At 37.7% G+C, this 18,373-nt stretch overlaps 1 protein-coding gene across 4 annotated transcripts in view; it reads right to left on the minus strand.

Moving 5' to 3' along the window:
• Window positions 1–241: 241 nt before the first annotated feature.
• Window positions 242–18,373, minus strand: part of PELI2 (pellino E3 ubiquitin protein ligase family member 2) — a 194,619-nt gene continuing 176,487 nt past the window's right edge. For all 4 annotated transcript variants that reach the window (XM_061156981.1, XM_061156980.1, XM_061156982.1 and 1 more), the window contains 2 exons: window positions 17,814–18,002; window positions 242–4,973 (listed from right to left, as the gene is read on the minus strand). In XM_061156981.1, the coding sequence (XP_061012964.1) occupies window positions 4,407–4,973; window positions 17,814–18,002 (756 nt within the window). In that variant the 3' untranslated portion in view covers window positions 242–4,406. The remainder of the gene's footprint in view (window positions 4,974–17,813; window positions 18,003–18,373) is intronic.

Here is an 18,373-nt window from a genome sequence, read left to right on the forward strand (position 1 = left end):
TCCTGAAAGTTAGATTTGACCATGATGTAATGCCACAAATATAAACACCAATGGAATTTTTCAAATAAAAAAAATTAAGATTTTCAGAATCTAGATTTAAATAGGTATTGTGCAGAATATAAAACAATGATCAGCTCAACTGTTTGGGATCAACCTGAAAGTTTGAAAAATGCAGAAGTCAAGTCTACTGTTATATATACTTCCTACTGAACGGTCTGATGAAGACAATGACTCAAAAAGATACCGAGATCCATTTAATAGTTTTTGAAGATTTTTTTCCTGTAAAATGGCTTGTATTTCCACAGATACAATAGTGAAGAAATAAACTTTTCAATTTGACATGAAATATAAAAGAACAGTTTTACAAATATATCCATAAAATTTAACTGCTCATAACACTATACATGGTAAATATGACCACCCTCTTAGCTTCTAGACTATTTAATACAGAGAAACAATCTGTCATCTCAGCTAAAAAGAAACAACTTCCCTTTCATCGAGTTTTTGTTTGTTTAGAAATAGTTAAGTAGAACTGGAAAAATATTTGCTTTTCCCTATCTTCCTCTAGGGATTCTGCATAAGGGTGAAAACTTGAGAGGGTATTAGTTTTACTAAAAAGAAATACTGAACCTTCTGTTTTACTGCTTCAATAATGCTTACATTCTTTTAGAAAGGTTCTGGAGTTGTCTTACTGGTCTTTGACTGGGTCATAAAGAAATGATAACAGAGCCATGCTCTCCTTCTAGCACTCAAGGAGGAACTTCATACCCTCTGCCCATGAAGGCTAAACTGTGGGGATGTAAGAGCTACAGCCAAAAGAACAGAGCTGGATCCAGCTTAAAATCAAGATTCTGTTGTTTGTCTATCAGAAATTCCACTGTTACAAGGCAGGATTGCATGAAGCTGACAAGTGTTTTTTAGCCAGCATTAACAAGGTTGTGATCATATATCCTTTAAATCCAAAGAACAGAATGGATTTAAAAAGGAACACTGATCAAAATCATAGAACTGTAGGTAACAACTTTGTAACCTATGTTACACTTAAATTAAGAAGGAGAAAACATGCTCCTTTTTAAACCCTCAAAAAGTGCCCAAATAACAATACTGAGCTCCCAAACAGCAGGGGTTGAAAAAAAAAATTTTTTTTTAATGTAAGCAAAAAGAAAGCACTGAAGCTTTATGAAGAAGAGTTATCCTCAACTTTGCTAATATAGTAGATGTAATAACTTAAAAATAATTTCCTTACTGATCCTGGAAATAAATTCTACTACAATCATGTGTATGCCAGTTCCTGGCATATTTCTGCATCCAGATTCATTAGTCTCCTTAATGGAGCCCATCATTTTTCCAATGGCTTTCTCCTTTCTTTAAACCCTAACCCTGAAATTCTATAACCAGTTATGTCACGTGGCTTCCCTGAGGCACAAAGGTACCAAACTCTATAATTAACTATCAAGGAATGATAAATATGCTATTTATATTAAAAGATTTTAATTCTTTTGGGCTACAGTTAGAAAAAAACACAGAAAGCATAATACTTACTCTGCTATGTGAACTGTAGCCCTTCTTGCAAAAAGCAAAACCAAATAAGGAAAATGTAGAGTTGCAGCATGCATGGCCTGGCAGCACCGATTAGTGATAATAAAAAAAAAATTCCAGGCTAGAAAAATATTCAGAGTTGTATCTCATTAACTCTGAACTTTTTTTTTTTCTTTTTCTTCTTCTTTTTTGGTAATAAACTGGCATAAACAATTGGGGGTGGGGTGGGGTGGAAAACTATGGGAATACATCACTGGGGTTTTTCTGGAAACGTAGTCATAAAAGGCATTTTGGTCAGGCTGAGATCAGGATAATTGGTCTGCAATTTCCTATGTATACACCTGGGAAGTGGGATTTGTCCTTGAATGTGATGTCAAGCAAGACATAATAACAGGCATGACCTCTGAGAAGTTACCTTTTCTGAACTATATGACTCTACTCTGAGCTAGAGTTCTTTATTCTTACAAATGAAATTGCTCTCAAATATGGGGGATAGGGGGAGTCTCATTAATCAACGTTAAAAGATCTTACTGGAAGTGCCAAGACGAGCCTGGCTTCCTTCTACAGAGGTGCAACCTGGCTGTGGTTCCCCATGCAGGGGAAAGGGAACCTCACTTGGAAGTCAGAAGAAAAGATGTGGCAATAACAGAGGGTGGGTCACTGTTACCCGTTCCAAGAGCTTGTAATTTCTTACCCAAGTTCACTAAATGTCAAAGCTTTCAAGTTGGAACATAACTATTTTGGGGCATAGGCTGCATATGTAGAAGTACTAGACTTTAACTTCTATAGTCCTTGAAATAGAAAATTATATCAGATGGTAACTTTTTGGGAAAAAAAAAGTTTTTGATAGTCTTGCATCTAGAAAGGCTAGATATTACCTATTTATCTTACAAGATGCATTTTAGGGTATCAAGACTCCTCAAATCACCTTCTTCATATGGCAAGAAAAGGGACTGTGTGCTACCTGCATCATTTTGTGGAGCCTAAAGCGGCACAGATCACATTTGTAAAAGCTAGCCATGGGAGACTCTGGGTATGTCAAAAGGCATTTGCTATTCTAGGCAATTTCATTTTTTTCTTTCATTCTCTGTCTGCAGGTTGAGCAAGCTATACAGAATACAGTAAGCTATCAATAAGGGGACTGTTGTTGGATTTTCACAGCACTTAAAAATTACCAAAACAAAACCACCTCATGATAAACAATAATCTCCACTAAAAAGTAAAGCTATTTGAAAACTTATAGGCTGAACTTTTTATATATTAAATCAACTTAAGCAGCAGCAATCAAGATGAGTAGATCTTATCACGTTAAGGAAAAGGGCTTTCAAAATGGGTTAGAACAAATGAAAATAGGCAAAATATTTGCTAGCAGGCAAACCACGGAAAAATCCAATTAGAACAGGGATACAGTATATTAGAATCATATAAATTATATATCTTTACAAAGGTTAAAAAAATGCGGCACGAATCTGCAATGGTCAATTTAAGAGGATGTTAATTTAAACATAGTTGCTCCATGTGGCAGGAATCTTTCATCCCAGCCAGCTCTGGCAGGGGCATGTCCTGAAGGCTCTTTACATCATGGGAATGGTGATACACTGGTACCAAGCACAGAGAACGAACATCCAAGAATTATTATTCAAAAATGAAATGAAACTAACAGAGAGGGCTGGTGGAGCTCATATGAAATTCTGATTTAATTATTCCTCAGTAAACACTCATTTGCTCTCTTGAAATCAGGAATTTCAAATGCTCTCTGCAGATGTACCACTTGGTGTTGTGTATCTAATGATTACATTTAAATTTAGTTTGATTTGCAAACATTTTCAAAACTTACAGGGCTCTGTAAGCTGCAGTGGAAGGCGACAGATGGCAGAAGGGGAGCGAACAAAACTGACTGCATCGTTGTGTTATGTTGCTTTTAAGTTCACAGAATTTTGGCTTTCTTAAGAAAAACTTAGGAAACCCCAACAAGTGGTTTTAAAGAGTAAAACCTTATTTCTAATTACTCTTCAATTATTCAGTAAGCAAATGAACTTGATATTATATAACCTGGGCCATGTTTCCTGCTGCAATAATCACCCTCATTTAATGAATGTTTAATAAGAGTTACATTTTAATCAACCAAATAGCTCTACCCATGCAAGATGAGTTATCAGCGACACAGACCATGGCAGATCAAAAATAACAAAAGGCAGACCAAAAAGTTATAGAAAATTCTTTGTTTGAAATGCCAAGGGATTTGATGAATGTGTGTATAAAGTAATTAAATGCCACTGAAGTTAAAAAAAAAAAAAAAAAAACCAACATATTCCCTCCCCTCAAAAGAAAAATAACAAAAGCCGCAGATTTCAAAACAACCACCTGTACTTAAGGTCTCCTGTCCCCAACATCATCTTACAGAGCCACTCTTTTGGTATCTAGTCAGATTCTAACCTGTATTAAGTATTTCCAGATAGGGCATGACTAAAACCTACACCACACAGCTCCGAAGGTTGCAATTAAGAGCCAACAACTTTTGAATATATTTCTTCTGGAGTTTTAAAATAGGATTTAAACTCCTGTCTCAGTTTACCAAAGAAACCCCAAGGTTGAAATGAAAGCATGGCATTTTAAATCCAATTGTTACAAAGGTATTACGGTTTAATCAAGCACACGTCAATGATGATGCCGCTGTTCTGAGCATGCAACGCACCACGGTTATGGTCAATGCCTGGCATGTTTCATCACCGTGCCCCTCTTTCTTCCTAGCTTCAGGACACCCCCCTCCCCCTAATAAACGGCATTATAAAAAGGTAAAATCTAGAGTGAGTGGCAAAATCTTCACAGTAACTTGTTAATAAAGTCGTTGCTGGCTCTTGAGGGCATCAATCAACTGGACCTTGGAAAATCAGTTTGATGCAGTTCTGCTCCCCAAGCAGCTGCGTGGCACAGAAAGGGCAGGCGGCATGAAAGGCGTGAGTTCCGTGAGGCAGCGGGATCTGAGCCCAGTATTTCGCAGACTTCTCTGAGCACACGTGTCCGCAAGGGGTGAAAGCGTGAGTGGGCGGTCCCGCGTCCACGTAAAAGCCCGCCTCGCAGCCGAGCCAGAGCGGCACGTAGGGGCCCACAGTCCTGCACATGGGGCACTCCCGCTCGTTGGCCTCTGTGTCGCTGCGGTGGCCCCAGTTGTGGTAGCCGTGCACGTGGCCGCAGCTGAGGTACGCCCAGGGCTGCTTCTCCTCCACCACCTCTTTCCTGTTGATGCTGGGGAAGGCTAAGGTGTTGAGCCCCACTGGACACTGCGGCCGCGCCGCGTTGATCTCCTGCCGCAGCGCTTCGATGTGCTTCTGGGTTGGGGTGTGAAAGAGGCCATCCGCCGTCCTCCAGAGCAGGGTGGCCCCGCACAGGTCGATGAGGGAGCCATCCTGCAGGACGTTGGTCTCAGTTTCCACCTACAAGTTTGACAGACATGCCTTTTTAAAGCAAAATTTGGCAAATCTCTCTGGTGTTCTTTCCTCTTAAAAGATCAACTATGAAATAAACAAGAGGCAGTTTATCCCCCGGCCTCCTTTAAAAACAGGACTAGAGGGGTAACTAGCCCCTCTGAACCTCCCTTTCCTCATCTGAACATTGGATATAAATCATATGTGTGATACACATAAAGGCCCAAGCTTGAATACACTTACTTTTATACGTTCAATTAATGGAGTGGTTTATTTGTTTTTCTTTTTAAAAAAAATTATTTTAATTGGAGGATGATTACAGTGGTTGTAATTGTAGTGGTTATTTTAACAAACTTCACAAATCTCCTTAGATTTTTGTGTTTCCTCCTTAACAACAGCACAACACCTCCTTGGTCTCATAAGGCATAGGAGATGTCCAACCAGTTCATCTGGTGAAGACTTAGGCTGATTTCGACCACAGTCAATTCAGAAGACCCTTGGTGGGCCTTGCAATAAATACTGCACTGCTGCCAGTGACTCCCGGTGACCTTTAGCTTCACACGATATATCATTTATCCTGCATTCCTAAGGTTTGAAGCAGACACATTCACTGTGAGCTTCAGAACATCATTTAAAAGACTGGCAGTGCTACATGCACCAAGTGCTCACAGACGATTAACAGCTGACGAGCAGCAGTTAGACATGGTCCATCCCTGCCTCCATGTGCCACCCGCGCTCTGTGGATGCACTCAGGTGAACCTCTGCCTAGAATTCTCTGTCCGGGCTCACCCCATCCTAGCCTACCCCAGGGCCTGACAAACTCCCACTCATCATTCAAGGCTTACTTGGATGGCACTTTGCCTACAAGCTGTCCTTCCCTAATAAAGTATCAAATACTGGTAGTTAGAAAAAGGTAAAATCCCAACAAAATGATAGACCTTAATATTTTATAGGAAAAACACAGAGACAGATTTTCAATAGCCTTTAAGTTGCTGAATCTCTCTCCTCACAGATTTTCAATAGCCTTTAAGTTGCTGAATCTCTCTCCTCACCCCAGCGCCACCCCCGGAACTCCTCCTGATCTCCTCCCTTCTTGCTGGATGTCAGAAGTCTCCCTTCTCTCTTGACAACAGATAATTCCTAGGGGAGGTTTCATCTCTGCATGAAACTGGGTAAGAAGAACACTGCTGTGGTAATAAATTGGAGTTTGGGTCACATTTTTTTTCACCCCTTATGATTACTTTTTATTCATTGCTTTTTGTTTATATCAGTGATACATACATATATATATCTATTCTTTTTAAAATTATTTTTACTTGAAGGATAATTGATTTACAGTTTGTGTTGGTTTCCGCCAAACATCAACATTCATCAGTCATAGGTATATCTATGTCCCTTCCCTCTTGAACATCCCTCCCAAAATTCTTTTCCCATTTAGGTTATTACACAATACTGAGCAGAGTTCCCTGTGCTATACAGTAGGTCCTTGTTGGTAATCTATTTTAAATATAGTAGTGTGTTTATGTCAATCCCAAATTCCCAATTTGTCCCTCCGCTACCTTTCCCATTTGGTAACCACAGGCTTGTTTTCTACTTCTGTGAATTTGTTCAATTTGTAAGTAAAAGCATTTGTATAACTTTTTAAAAGATTTCTCATGTAATAGAATATCATGATATTTGTCTTTCTCTTCTTACTTACTTCAGTTAGTATGATAATCTCCAGTTCTATACATCTTGCAATGAAATGAGGTTATTTCATTCGTTTTAAGAACTAAGTAATATTCCACTGTATATATGTACCACATCTTCTTTTTGTATAAAATATTTAATTGATTGGTCTTTTGGGGAAATTTGATGCACCACCACTGTATTACAACTGAGCCATTAATCTTGTAGCTTCATCGACATTAACTGCTGTTTTCATGACACTGCTGACAAATCAGCTGTTTCTGCAGAGGTTCAAGGGAAAGGCCTTTTGAGAAGTTTGCAAGTTTCTTTTGCATATCTACAAAAGCTTTATTCACTCTGCTAACTTTTTCATCATTAACAATGTTTATCTTCTTATGATTAGTGGTAACTGGTTTTGCTTTATTTTTAACCTTAAAGCTTTTTTGGCTGGCTATGTGGAATACATTCCTAGACTTCTGCTCTATTAGTTTTGTTCTTGGCCATGGTCTCTCACCAGACCTCCAATACTCTTGTGCAGTTGGCTCAAGTTCCAGGTGACACCATCTCAAACCACAGCTTCTTTATCCACTCATCTGTTGACATTTAGATTGTTTCCATGTCTTGGCTATTGTAAACAGTGCTGCAGTGAACACTGGGGTATATGTATCCTTCCAAATCATGAATTTCTCTAGATGTATGCCCAGAAGTAGAATTGTTGAATCACATGGTAACTCTTAGATTTTTACCTGGAGAATGCCATAGATGGAGGAGCCTGGCAGGCTACAGTTCATGGTTGCAAAGAGTCAGACATGACTAAGGGACTAACACTTTCATTTCACATTACCAACACTGTAGGCGAATTCCTTCCCTTTTGTCTACATCCTCTCCAGCATGTATTGTTTGTAGATTTTTTGATGGCCATTCTGACTGGTCTCAGGTGATGTCTCACTGTAGTTCTGATTTTCATTTTTCTAATAATTAGTGATGGTAAACATCTTTTCATGTGCCTGTTTGCCATTCATCTGTCTTCTTAGGAGAAATGTCTTCTGCTCAGTTTTTGATTTTTTTTTTTTTTGAGTTGCATGTTTGCAAATTTTGGAGATTAATTCCTTGTGGTGTGCATTATTTACAAATATTTTCTCCCATTCTATGGATTGTGTCTTCATTTTGTTTATGGTTTTCTTTGCTGTGCAAAAGCTTTTGAGTTTAATTAGGTACCATTTATTTTTGTTTTTATTTTCATTATTCTAGGAGACAGAGCCAAAAAAAATATTGCTATGATTTTTGTCAGTGTTCTGCCTATGTTTTCCTGCAAGGGTTTTGTACTCTCAGGTCTTACATTTAGGTCTTTAACCAATTTTGAGTTTATTTTGTGTATGCTATTAAAGAATGTTCTAATTTCATTATTTTACATGTAGCTGTTCAGTTCTCCCAAAACAATTTATAAAAGAGAATATTTTTCCTCCATCATATAGTTTTGTCTCCTTTGATATAGATTAATTGACCACAGGTGCCTAAGATTATTTCTGGACCTTCTATCTTGTTTCATTGATATATATTTCTGTTTTTGCACCAGTACCATACTGTTCTGATGACTGTACTTTTGTGGTATAGTCTAAAGATGGGGAAACTGATTCCTCCAGCTCTGTACTTCTTTCTCAAGATTGCTTTGACTATTTAGGGTCTTTTGTGTTTCCATAAAGATTTCTAGTTCTATGAAAAATGCCATAGGTAATTTGATAGAGATGGCATTAGTTCTGTAGATTGCCTTGGCTAGTATGGCCATTTTCATAACATTGATTCTTTTAATCCAAGAACATGATATGTTTTTCCATCTGTCTGCATCATCTTTGTTTTCTTTCATCAGTGTCTTATGGTTTTCAGGATACAAATTTTTGCTTCCTTAGGTAGATTTATTTTTAGGTATTTTATTCTTTTTGATGTGATGATAAATGGAATTGTTTCTTTAATTTCTAATCTTTTGTTGTTAGTATATAGAAATGCAACAGATTTCTATGTATTAATTTTGTATCCTGCAACTTTACGAATTCACTGATGAGCCCTAGTAGTTTTCTGGTAGCATCTTAGGATACTAAGGATTTGCTATGTACAGAATCATGTCATCTTCAACCAGTGACAGTTTTACTTTTTTTACAGTTTGGATTCCATTTATTTATTTCTTCTCTAATTGCTGTGGCTAGGACTTCCAAAATTATGCTGAAAAGAAGTGGTGAGAGTGGACTTCCTTGTCTTATTCCTGATCTTAGAGGAAATATTTTCAGCTTTTCATTGTTGAGTGTGATGTTAGCTGTGGGTTTCTCATATATCACCTTTATTACATTGAGATAATATGTTCCTTCTGTGGTCACTCTCTGAAGCATTTTTATCCAAAATGGATGTTAACTATTATCAAAAGCTTTTTCTGCATCTTTTGAGATGATGATATGATTTATATTCTTCAGTTTGTTGATGTGGTATAGCACACTGACTGATTTGCTGATATTGAAAAATTCTTGCATCCCTGATATAAATCCCACTTGATCATAGTGTATGATCCTTTTACTGTATTGTTGGAGTAGGTTTGCTAGTGTTTTGTTCAGGAGTTTTGCATCTGTATTGATTATATTTGCCTGTGGTTTTCTTTTTGCATGTATGATATCTATCTGGTTTTGGAATCAGGGTAATGGTGGCCTCAGAGGATGAATTCAGAAGTGTTCCTTCCTCTGCAATTTTTTGGAGTAGCTTCAAAAGGATAAGTGTTAACTCGTCTCTAAATGTTTGGTAGAATTTACCTGTGAAGCGATCTGGTCCTGGACTTTTGCTTCTTGGAAGTTTTAAAATTACTGGCTCAATTTCTGCACTGGTATTTGGTCTGTTCATTTTTTTCTATTTTCCCCTCGTTTAGTTTTGGGAGAGCATACCTTTTAAAGAATTTGCCCATTTATTCTAGGTTATCCATTTTGTTGGCATATAGTTGCATGTAGTAGTCTCTTATGATCCTTTGTATTTCTGTGGTGTGGTTGTAATTTCTCCATTTTCATTTGTAATCTTAATGATTTGGGCCCTCTCCCCTTTTGTTCCTTTTTTCTTTTTTTTAAAATTGTCTACAATTGCTTTACAACATTGTGTTAGTTTCTGTTGTACAAGGACGTGAATCATTTATATGTGATACATATATATATCCCCTCTCTCTTGGACCTTCCTCCCACTCCTTCTTATTTCACCCATCTATGTCAGCACAGAGCAGCAAGCTGAGCTTCCTGTGCTATACGGCAGTTCCCACTAGCTATCTGTTCTACACATGGTAGTGTATATATGTCATTACTGATCTCCGAATTCGTCAAACCCTCCCCTTCACCCCACCCCTCCCCGCATCCACATGTGTGTTCTCTATGTCTGTGCCTCTGTTCCTGCCCTGCTAATAGGTTCACCTGTACCATTTTTCTAAATTCCACACACATGCAATATTTGTTTTTCTGACTTTACTCTGTATGACAGACTCTAGGTCCATCCACATCTCTACAAATGACCCAACTTTGTTCCTTTTTATGGCTGAGTAATAATCCATTGCATATATGTACCATGTCTTCTTTATCCATTCATCTGTTGATGGACAATTTAGGTTGCTTCCATGTCCTGGCTATTGGAAGCAGTGCTGCAATGAACACTAGGGTACTTGTATCTTTTTGAATTATGGTTTTCTCAGGGTATATGCCCAGTAGTGGGATTGCTGGATCATATGACAAACTATTTTTAGTTTTTTAAGGAACCTCCATATTGTTCTCCATAGTGGCTGTATCAATTTACATTCCTACCAACACTGCAAGAGGGTTCCCTTTTCTCCACACACTCTCTAGCATTTATTGTTTGTAGATTTTTTTTGATGATGGCTATTCTGACCAGTGTGAGGTGATACCTCATTGTAGTTTTGATTTGCATTTCTCAAATAATTAGTGATGTTGACCATCTTTCCATGAGCCTCTTGGCCATTTGTATGTCATCTTTGAGGAAATGTCTATCTAGGTCTTCCCATTTTTTGATTGGGTTGTTTTTGTTTTGACATTAAGCTGCATGAGCTGTTTATTTTGGAGATTAATCCTTTGTCAGTTGCTTCATTTGCAAATATTTTCTCCCATTCTGAGGGTTATCTTTCCATCTTGTTTATCATTTCCTTTGCTGTCCACAAGCTTTTAAGTTTAATTAGGTCCTATTTACTTTTGTTTTTATTTTTATTATAAGACATAGGTCAAAAAAGATCTTTCTGTGATTTATATCAAAGAGTGTTTTTCCTATATTTTCCTATATTTTATTTTTGAATGTGGCGTTAAAGAATGTTCTATTTTCAATCTTTTACATGTAGCCGTCTGGTTTTCCCAGGACTAATTTATTGAAGAGATTATTCTCCATTGTATATTCTTACCTCCTTTGTCACAGATTGGGTGACACAAGTTTGTGAGTTTATCTTTGGGTTTCTATCTTGTACCATTGATCTATATTTCTGTTTTTGTGCCAATATCATTTTGGCTTGATTACTGTGGCTTTACAGTATAGTCTGAAGTCAGGGAGCTTGAGTTTTCCAGTTCCACTTTTCTTTCTCAAGATTGCTTTGGCTATTCAGGGTCTTTTAAGTTTCTATACAAATTGTAAATTTTTTTGGTTCTAATTCTGTTAAAGATGCCATTGGTAACTTAATAGGGATTGCATTGAATCTGTAGATTGTTTTGGGTGGTATAGTTATTTTCATAATATTGATTCTTCTAATCCAAGCACATGGTGTATCCATCCGTTTGTGTCATTTTTGGTTTCTTTCATCAGTGCTTTATTGTTTTCTGAGTGTAATCTTTTGTCTTCTTAGGTAGGTTTATTTCTAGGTATTTTATTCTTTTTATTGCAGTGGTTATGGCATTGTTTCCTTAAATTCTTGTTGTGATCTTTCATTGTTAGTGTATAGGAATGCAATAAGTTTCTATGTATCAATTTTGTGCCCTGCAACTTTACCAAATTCATTGATGAGCTCAAGCAGTTTTCAGATGCATCATTAAGATTTTCTGTGTACAGTTATCATGTCATTTGCAAACAGTGACAATTGGACTTCTTTCCCAATTTGTATTCCTTTTATTTCTATTTCTTCTCTGACTGCTATGGCTAGGACTTCCAAAATTATGTGGAATAACAGTGGTGAGAGTGGACTCCTTGTCTTGTTCCAGAACTTAGAGGAAATGGTTTCATTTTTCACCACTGAGAATGATGTTTGCTGTGGGTTTGTTGTTTATGGGGTTTATTATGTTGAGGTTTGTTGTTGTTGTTCAGCCGCTAAGTCATGTCCAACTCCTTATGACCCCATGGACTGTAGTATGCTCATGTCCATTGAATCGGTGATACTATCTACATCTCATCCTCTGCTGCCCTCTTTTTCTTTTGCCTTCAGTCTTTCCCAACATCAGAGTCTTTTCCAATGAGCTGGCTTCTCATGTCGGGTGGCCAAAATATCGGAGCTTTAGCATCAGTTTCCTTGCAATGAATATTCAGGGTTGATTTCCTTTAGGGCTGATTGATTTGATCTCCTTGCTGTCCAAGAGACTCTCAATAGTCTTCTCCAGCACCACAATTCAAAAGTATCAGTTCTTCAGTGCTCAGCCTTCTTTTATGTTCCAACTCTCACATCTGTACATGACTACTGGAAAAACCATAGCTTTAACCATATGAACCTTTGCTGGTAAAATGATGTCTCTGCTTTTTAATACACTGTCTAGGTTTGTCATAGCTTTCCTTCCAAGGAGCAAGCATCTTTTAATTTCATGGCTACAGTATGCTCAGGTAGGTTCTCCTCATGCCCACTTTCTGGAGAGTTTTCTTTTTTATCATAAATGGGTGTTGAATTTTGTCAAAAGCTTTTTATGAATTTATTGAGATAAGCATATGGTTTTTATTCTTTGTTAATATGGTGTATCACATTGGTTGATTTGCATATATTGAAGAATCCTTGCATCCTTGGGATAAATCCCACTTGATCATGATGTGATCCTTTTAATTTGTTGTTATATTCTGTTAGTATTTTGTTGCAAATTTCTGTGTCTATGTCAGTGATATTGGTCTGTAATTTTCTTTCTTGGGATATCTTTGTCTGGTTTTAGTATCAGGGTGATGGTCACCTTGTAGAGTGAGTTTGAGATGTTGTTTCCTCTGCAGTTTATTGGAAGAGTTTGAGCAGGATGTGTTAGCTCTTTTTTAAATGCTTGATAGAATTTCCCTGTGAAGCCATCTGGTCCTGGGCTTTTGTTTGTTGGAAGATTTTAAATTACACTTTCAATCTCATTACTTGTGATTGGTCTGTTTATATTTTCTATTTCTTTCTAGTTCTGTCTTGGAAAGTTGTTTTGTACATTTCTTCCAGGTTATCCAATATAGTCGCTATGATCTTTGCATTTCTGCAGTGTCAGGTGTAATTTCTTCTTTTTCATTTCTAATTTTATCAATTTGAATCCTTTCCTTTTTTTCTTGATTCTGGCTAAAGGTTTATAAATTTTATCTCCTCAAAGAACCAAGTTTTAGTTTTATTTATCTTTGATATTATTTTCTTTTTCTTTATTTCATTTATTTCTGCTCTAATCTGTATGATTTCTTTCCTTGTAGTAACTGTGGGGTTTGCTTTTGTTCTTCTTTCTCCAGTTGCTTTAGGTGTGAGGTTATATTGTTTGAGATTTTTCCTGTTTCTTGAGGTGAGATTAAATTGTTGTTAATTTCCTTCTTAGGACTGCTTTTTCCTGTTGGCTCAGACAGTAAAGAATCTTCCAGCAATGCAGGAGGCCTGGGTTTGATCCCTGGGTTGGGAAGATTCCCTGGAGAAGGGAATGGCTACCCACTCAAGTATTCTTTCTTGGATGATTCCATGGACAGAGGAGCCTGGTGGGCTACAGTCCGTGGGGTTGCAAACAACTGAACGTGACTGAGCAACTAACACAGTAATATACAGAGTTTGGATTGCTGTGCTTTCATTGTCATTTGTTTCTATGTATTTTTTAATTTCCTTTTTGATTTCTTCAGTGATCTCTCGGTTATTGAGTACTGTTTAACCCCATGTGTTTGCATTTTTTAGTTTTCTTTTTCTTGTGATTGATTTCTAATCGCATAGCATTGTGAATGGAAAAGATGCCTGATATGATTTCAATTTTCTTACATTTACCAAGGCTTGATTTGTGATCAAAGGTGGGATCTCTCTTGGAGAATGTTCCATGTTCATTCTATTGCTTGAGAAGAAAGTCTATTCTGCTTTTAGGTGGAATTTCCTATAAATATCAATCTAGTGTGGCCTACTGTGTCATTTAAAGTTTTTATTTCCTTAGTTTCTGTCTGGATCTGTCCATTGGTATAAATATGGTGTTGATGTCCCCTACTATTATTGTGTTGCTGTTGATTTCCCCTTTTATGGCTGTTAGCATTTGCTTTATGTATCATGGTGCTTCTATATTGGGTATATAAATATTTGTCATTGTTATATCTTCTTAGATTGATCCCTTTATTATTATGTAGTGATCTTCCTTGTCTCTTATAAAGTCATTATTTTAAAGTCTATTTTACCTGTTGAGTATTGCTCTAGCTTTCTTTTTCTATCTCTTCACTTTAAGTCTGTATGTGTCCTAGGTCTAAAGTGGGTTTCTTGTAGACAACATAACATATATATAGGTCTTGTTTTGTACCCATTCAGACAGTCTGTGTCTTTTGGTTAGATACATTTAAATCCATTTATATTCAAGGTAAATATCAATATTTTGTCTTTAATTTTTGTCAGTTTGATTCCTGTGTATCTTGGCATGTCTCTCTGGGTTTATTCTACCTGGGACTTCCATGCTTCCTGGACTTAGGTGACTGTTTCCTTTCCCAGGATAGGGAAGTTTTCAGCTACTATCTCTTCAAATATTTTCTCAAGTCCTTTCTCGTCTCCATCTGGGACCCCTATAATGTGAATGTTGGTGCATTTAATTTTGTCCTGGAGGTCTCTTAGATTGTCCTCATTTCTTTTTATTCTGTCTCACAGCAGTGATTTCTACCATTCTTCCTGCTCATTTATTCATTTTTCTGCCTCAGTTATTCTACTGATTCCTTCTATTGTATTTTTCATTTCAGTTATTGTATTGTTCTTCTGTTTTAGGTCTTTGTCAAACATTTCTTTTATTTTCTTATGTGTGCTTCCATTCTTTTTCTGAGATCCCTGGATCATCTTTACTAACATTACTCTGAATTGTTTTTGGGTAGATCTCCACTTCACTTAGTAGTTCTTCTGGGGTTTTATCTGTTCCTTTGTCTAGGGTATATTCCTCCCTCTGGCATCTCATTTTGTGTAGCTTTCTGTGATTGCAGTGTCTATTCTGAAAGATGCCAGTTTGTAATTCTTGTTTCTGCAATCTACCCCCTGGTGAATAAGGCTGGTCTTAGAGGCTTGTGCAGGATTCCTAGTGGGAGGGACTGCTTCCTGCCCACTGCTGGGTGGAGCTGGGTTTTATCCCTCTGGTGGACAGGGTCATGTCAAGGGATATGTTAAGCAGGCAGCTATGTGTTCAGGAGACTTTAAGCAGCCTGTCTCCTACTGAGGAGGGCTGTGCTCCCACCCTGTTGGTGGTTTGGCATCCCAGCAATGGAGCCTACAGGCTGTTGGGCGGGGCTAGGTTTTCATGAAAAAAATGGCAGCCTCCAGGAGGGCTCACACCAATGAGTACTCCTCAGAACTACCACTGCCAGTGTCTTTGTCCCCACAGTGAGCCATAGTTGCCCCTTACGGCTCCTCCTATTGCCAGAACCCAGGCTGGGGAGCCTAATGTGTGGCTCAGAGGTCTCTTGTGGGAGAACCTGTGCGATATAATTATTTTCTAGTTTGTGGGACATCCACCCAGTGGGTACTGGATTTGATTTTATTACTACTGTGCCCCTTCTACCACTCCAAAGGGGCCTCTTCCCTTTTTACTGGATGTAGGATATCTTTTGTGGTAGGTTCTAGTGGGTTGTTTTTTTGGTTGATGACTGTTTAACAGTTCATTGTGATTTTCACTTTTCATACAAAGAGGTGAGCTCATATTCTTCTACTCTACCATCTTGTCTCCGCCCCCTTAGCCAGGGTGAACAACCTTTTTTCTTCCTGCAGGGCAGTTCTTGGTAAATAACGTAACTTTTAAGTCTATGGTCTCTTATTTTCCACATATTCTTGACTCCTATGTCTAGGATAGGTGTCCCTCTGAGAGACTCCTGTGCCTTCCAGTACTTTCTTCTGACTGTGCTAATCGCAAAATATGCTAATGATTTGTGGCCTCCCCTGTAACGTTTTCCAGACTCCACAATTTGAGGGCAGAGCCCTGGACATCCCGGTCATTATCAGATTCCCAGCCCTTAGCTCCTGCTTAGTCATGGCAACTAATTCGGGACTGGGTGTAGCACTGCTCCATTCTTACTCAGTTCTCACAGTAATTCTAAAGGGTAGGTACTAGTATTGTTCCAGTTACGTGCATGTAAGCGAAGTGGCAGATCAGGACCTGGAACCATGGCTTGGCTTCAGAACTGTTAACATGCAGTAACTGCTCCAACAGCAGCATGTCTTCCCTCTCAGAGCATGTAAAAGTAACAACTATCTCTGAACAAAATACATGAATGAGAGTCGGCAAGAAACTCATCCTGTGCTGTGCCCTCCTGGACACCAGTGTATGCTTTCTATCTGCCCAGGGTGATGGTGCCAACCAAGTATGATTCCCTATAAGATGGTACTGAGTAGAAGCCAGGAGTTCAAACTTAAACTCAGGTCCTCCTGATTTAAAATCCCATTTGCTGCCACCTTCTAACTCTGTGACTGGGCAATATTCAACCTCTTTATGCTGTGCCTTCCTCATCCATAAAACAGGGATAATTCCACTTCCCTGACAAGGCTGGTGTGCAGATTAACATTTCTGAGACATTAGCTCATTTAATGCAGTGTCTGCACCCAGCAAACATACACTGATTACTTACTATTGCTATTATAATGATCAATAACTCATTTGACCATCCTAAACCAGTTTTGTGTAGAATTAGCCTATGATCAAAACTTTTTCTGGAAAACAGATTTTACATCCTCTTTCCTATTTACAATCTCTTGAAACATATTTCAGCAAAGTTTATTGAATCTGTTTGGCTTTCATAGAAAGTGTTTTTCACTTTTAGTCATAATGCTCCAAGATTGGGATTTTATCACAAAAGGCAGAAGCTATACCTGCAGCTGAATAATGGTGTAAACAAGTAATAAAAATAACTATCCCCTAAAAACAAACATCCAGTAGAGAATAGCAAACCAGCTTTGTAAAATCCCCCATCTTTTTTCTGTCTTAGAAATATCATCTTTCTCTGTGAACTAGATCACATCCTCTATTATTTATATTATTATTTCCCTGGTAGTTTGAAAGAAAACACTTGTTCTCTCTGGTTCTAGTTTCTACACAACAATTAATTAAAAGTACTGGAGTGGAAAATTTACTAAGAACCTTTTAGTGCTGTATCACACAGCCATGGCAGTATGAGAAACCCAAAACTTACTATTTAAGGTATTAAAATGATTCTCCATAGAAGAAAGGGTTAAAAACCCAACAGCTTTAGGGCATTTTGGATAAGCAGTAATATTTATAGAAAAAATATTAACATGCCAAGTCAATGTACTATGTGAACTATTTCAAGTAAAACTGTAATTATGACTTTGAATTATATAGGGAACTATAATTTCTTATGAACAAGAAAAAAAAAAGCTAACTTAATTATCTTTTTTGTCCCCAGAAAGTCTAGTAAATAATTCTGTAATTCATAATTTTCACTAATTAGTTTTAGACTGTTCAGAATTTTTCCAAATTAGTAAAGTTTTACACTAAAAATAAGTTCATTTTTCTTAAAGTGAATTTAAACAGAATTCAATGGTGAAGTATAACGATAGAATTATGCTTTTAATGTAGTTAGGAACAAAAGGTAATTTTCTTCCACTATTGGAAAAGCTTAATCATGATAGTGAATAAGGCCATTTCCTTCTTATTTTCGGAGAAAATCCCTACTCTCCTGGGTCAGTGGACCACAACCCTAAGACCTAGACAAAGATTTTGAATTTCTGGGGAGAAAAATGACAGTGTTCAAGTTATGTGTTTGTAGTTTTATGCATTTTTTTGTGTGAAGTCCACTTACCAGCTTTCCCCTTTGCTGCGCAGACCTGGTCTCTCTCAAGGTATACACGTCTCCACAGACAGAGATCTCACGCCAGACCCCAGGCTGGGACTCCTCAGTGAAGCCACCTCTCGGATGCATCACCAGGACGCCATTGGTCGTGAGCCCATCCATGTGGCCGTCGGGGTTTTTCCACTTCGCTGCCTTTTCCTGGAAAGCATACCACAGAGAAGATGATGTTCAACACAAAAAGGTTCTAGAATCTCTCCAAAATATTGGGTAAGGGCAGAGGGGAGGAAAGTGAGCAATTTTCATTCTCTATTTAAAGCTAATAATCAGAAGGATAAAATAGGCAATTAGTTTGAGAAAATGAAAGAAGTGTAAGAATAGATGAATGATTTATCACTGGAGACAGATTATATTTATCTTGGGCTTTTACAAAAGAAAACCTGATGTCTGGGCCTCTACCTCAGAGATTCTTTTTCGAACCACATTCCCCCTACCCCCACAACCCCAGGTGATTTCAGGAATCCAGTATGTATTCTTCAGTTCTATTTGTGCAGTGCTTTCATCCTATTATC

Source organism: Dama dama, chromosome 12 (genome assembly GCF_033118175.1).
Source record: "Dama dama isolate Ldn47 chromosome 12, ASM3311817v1, whole genome shotgun sequence".
In the NCBI taxonomy this organism is placed as follows: domain Eukaryota; kingdom Metazoa; phylum Chordata; class Mammalia; order Artiodactyla; family Cervidae; genus Dama; species Dama dama.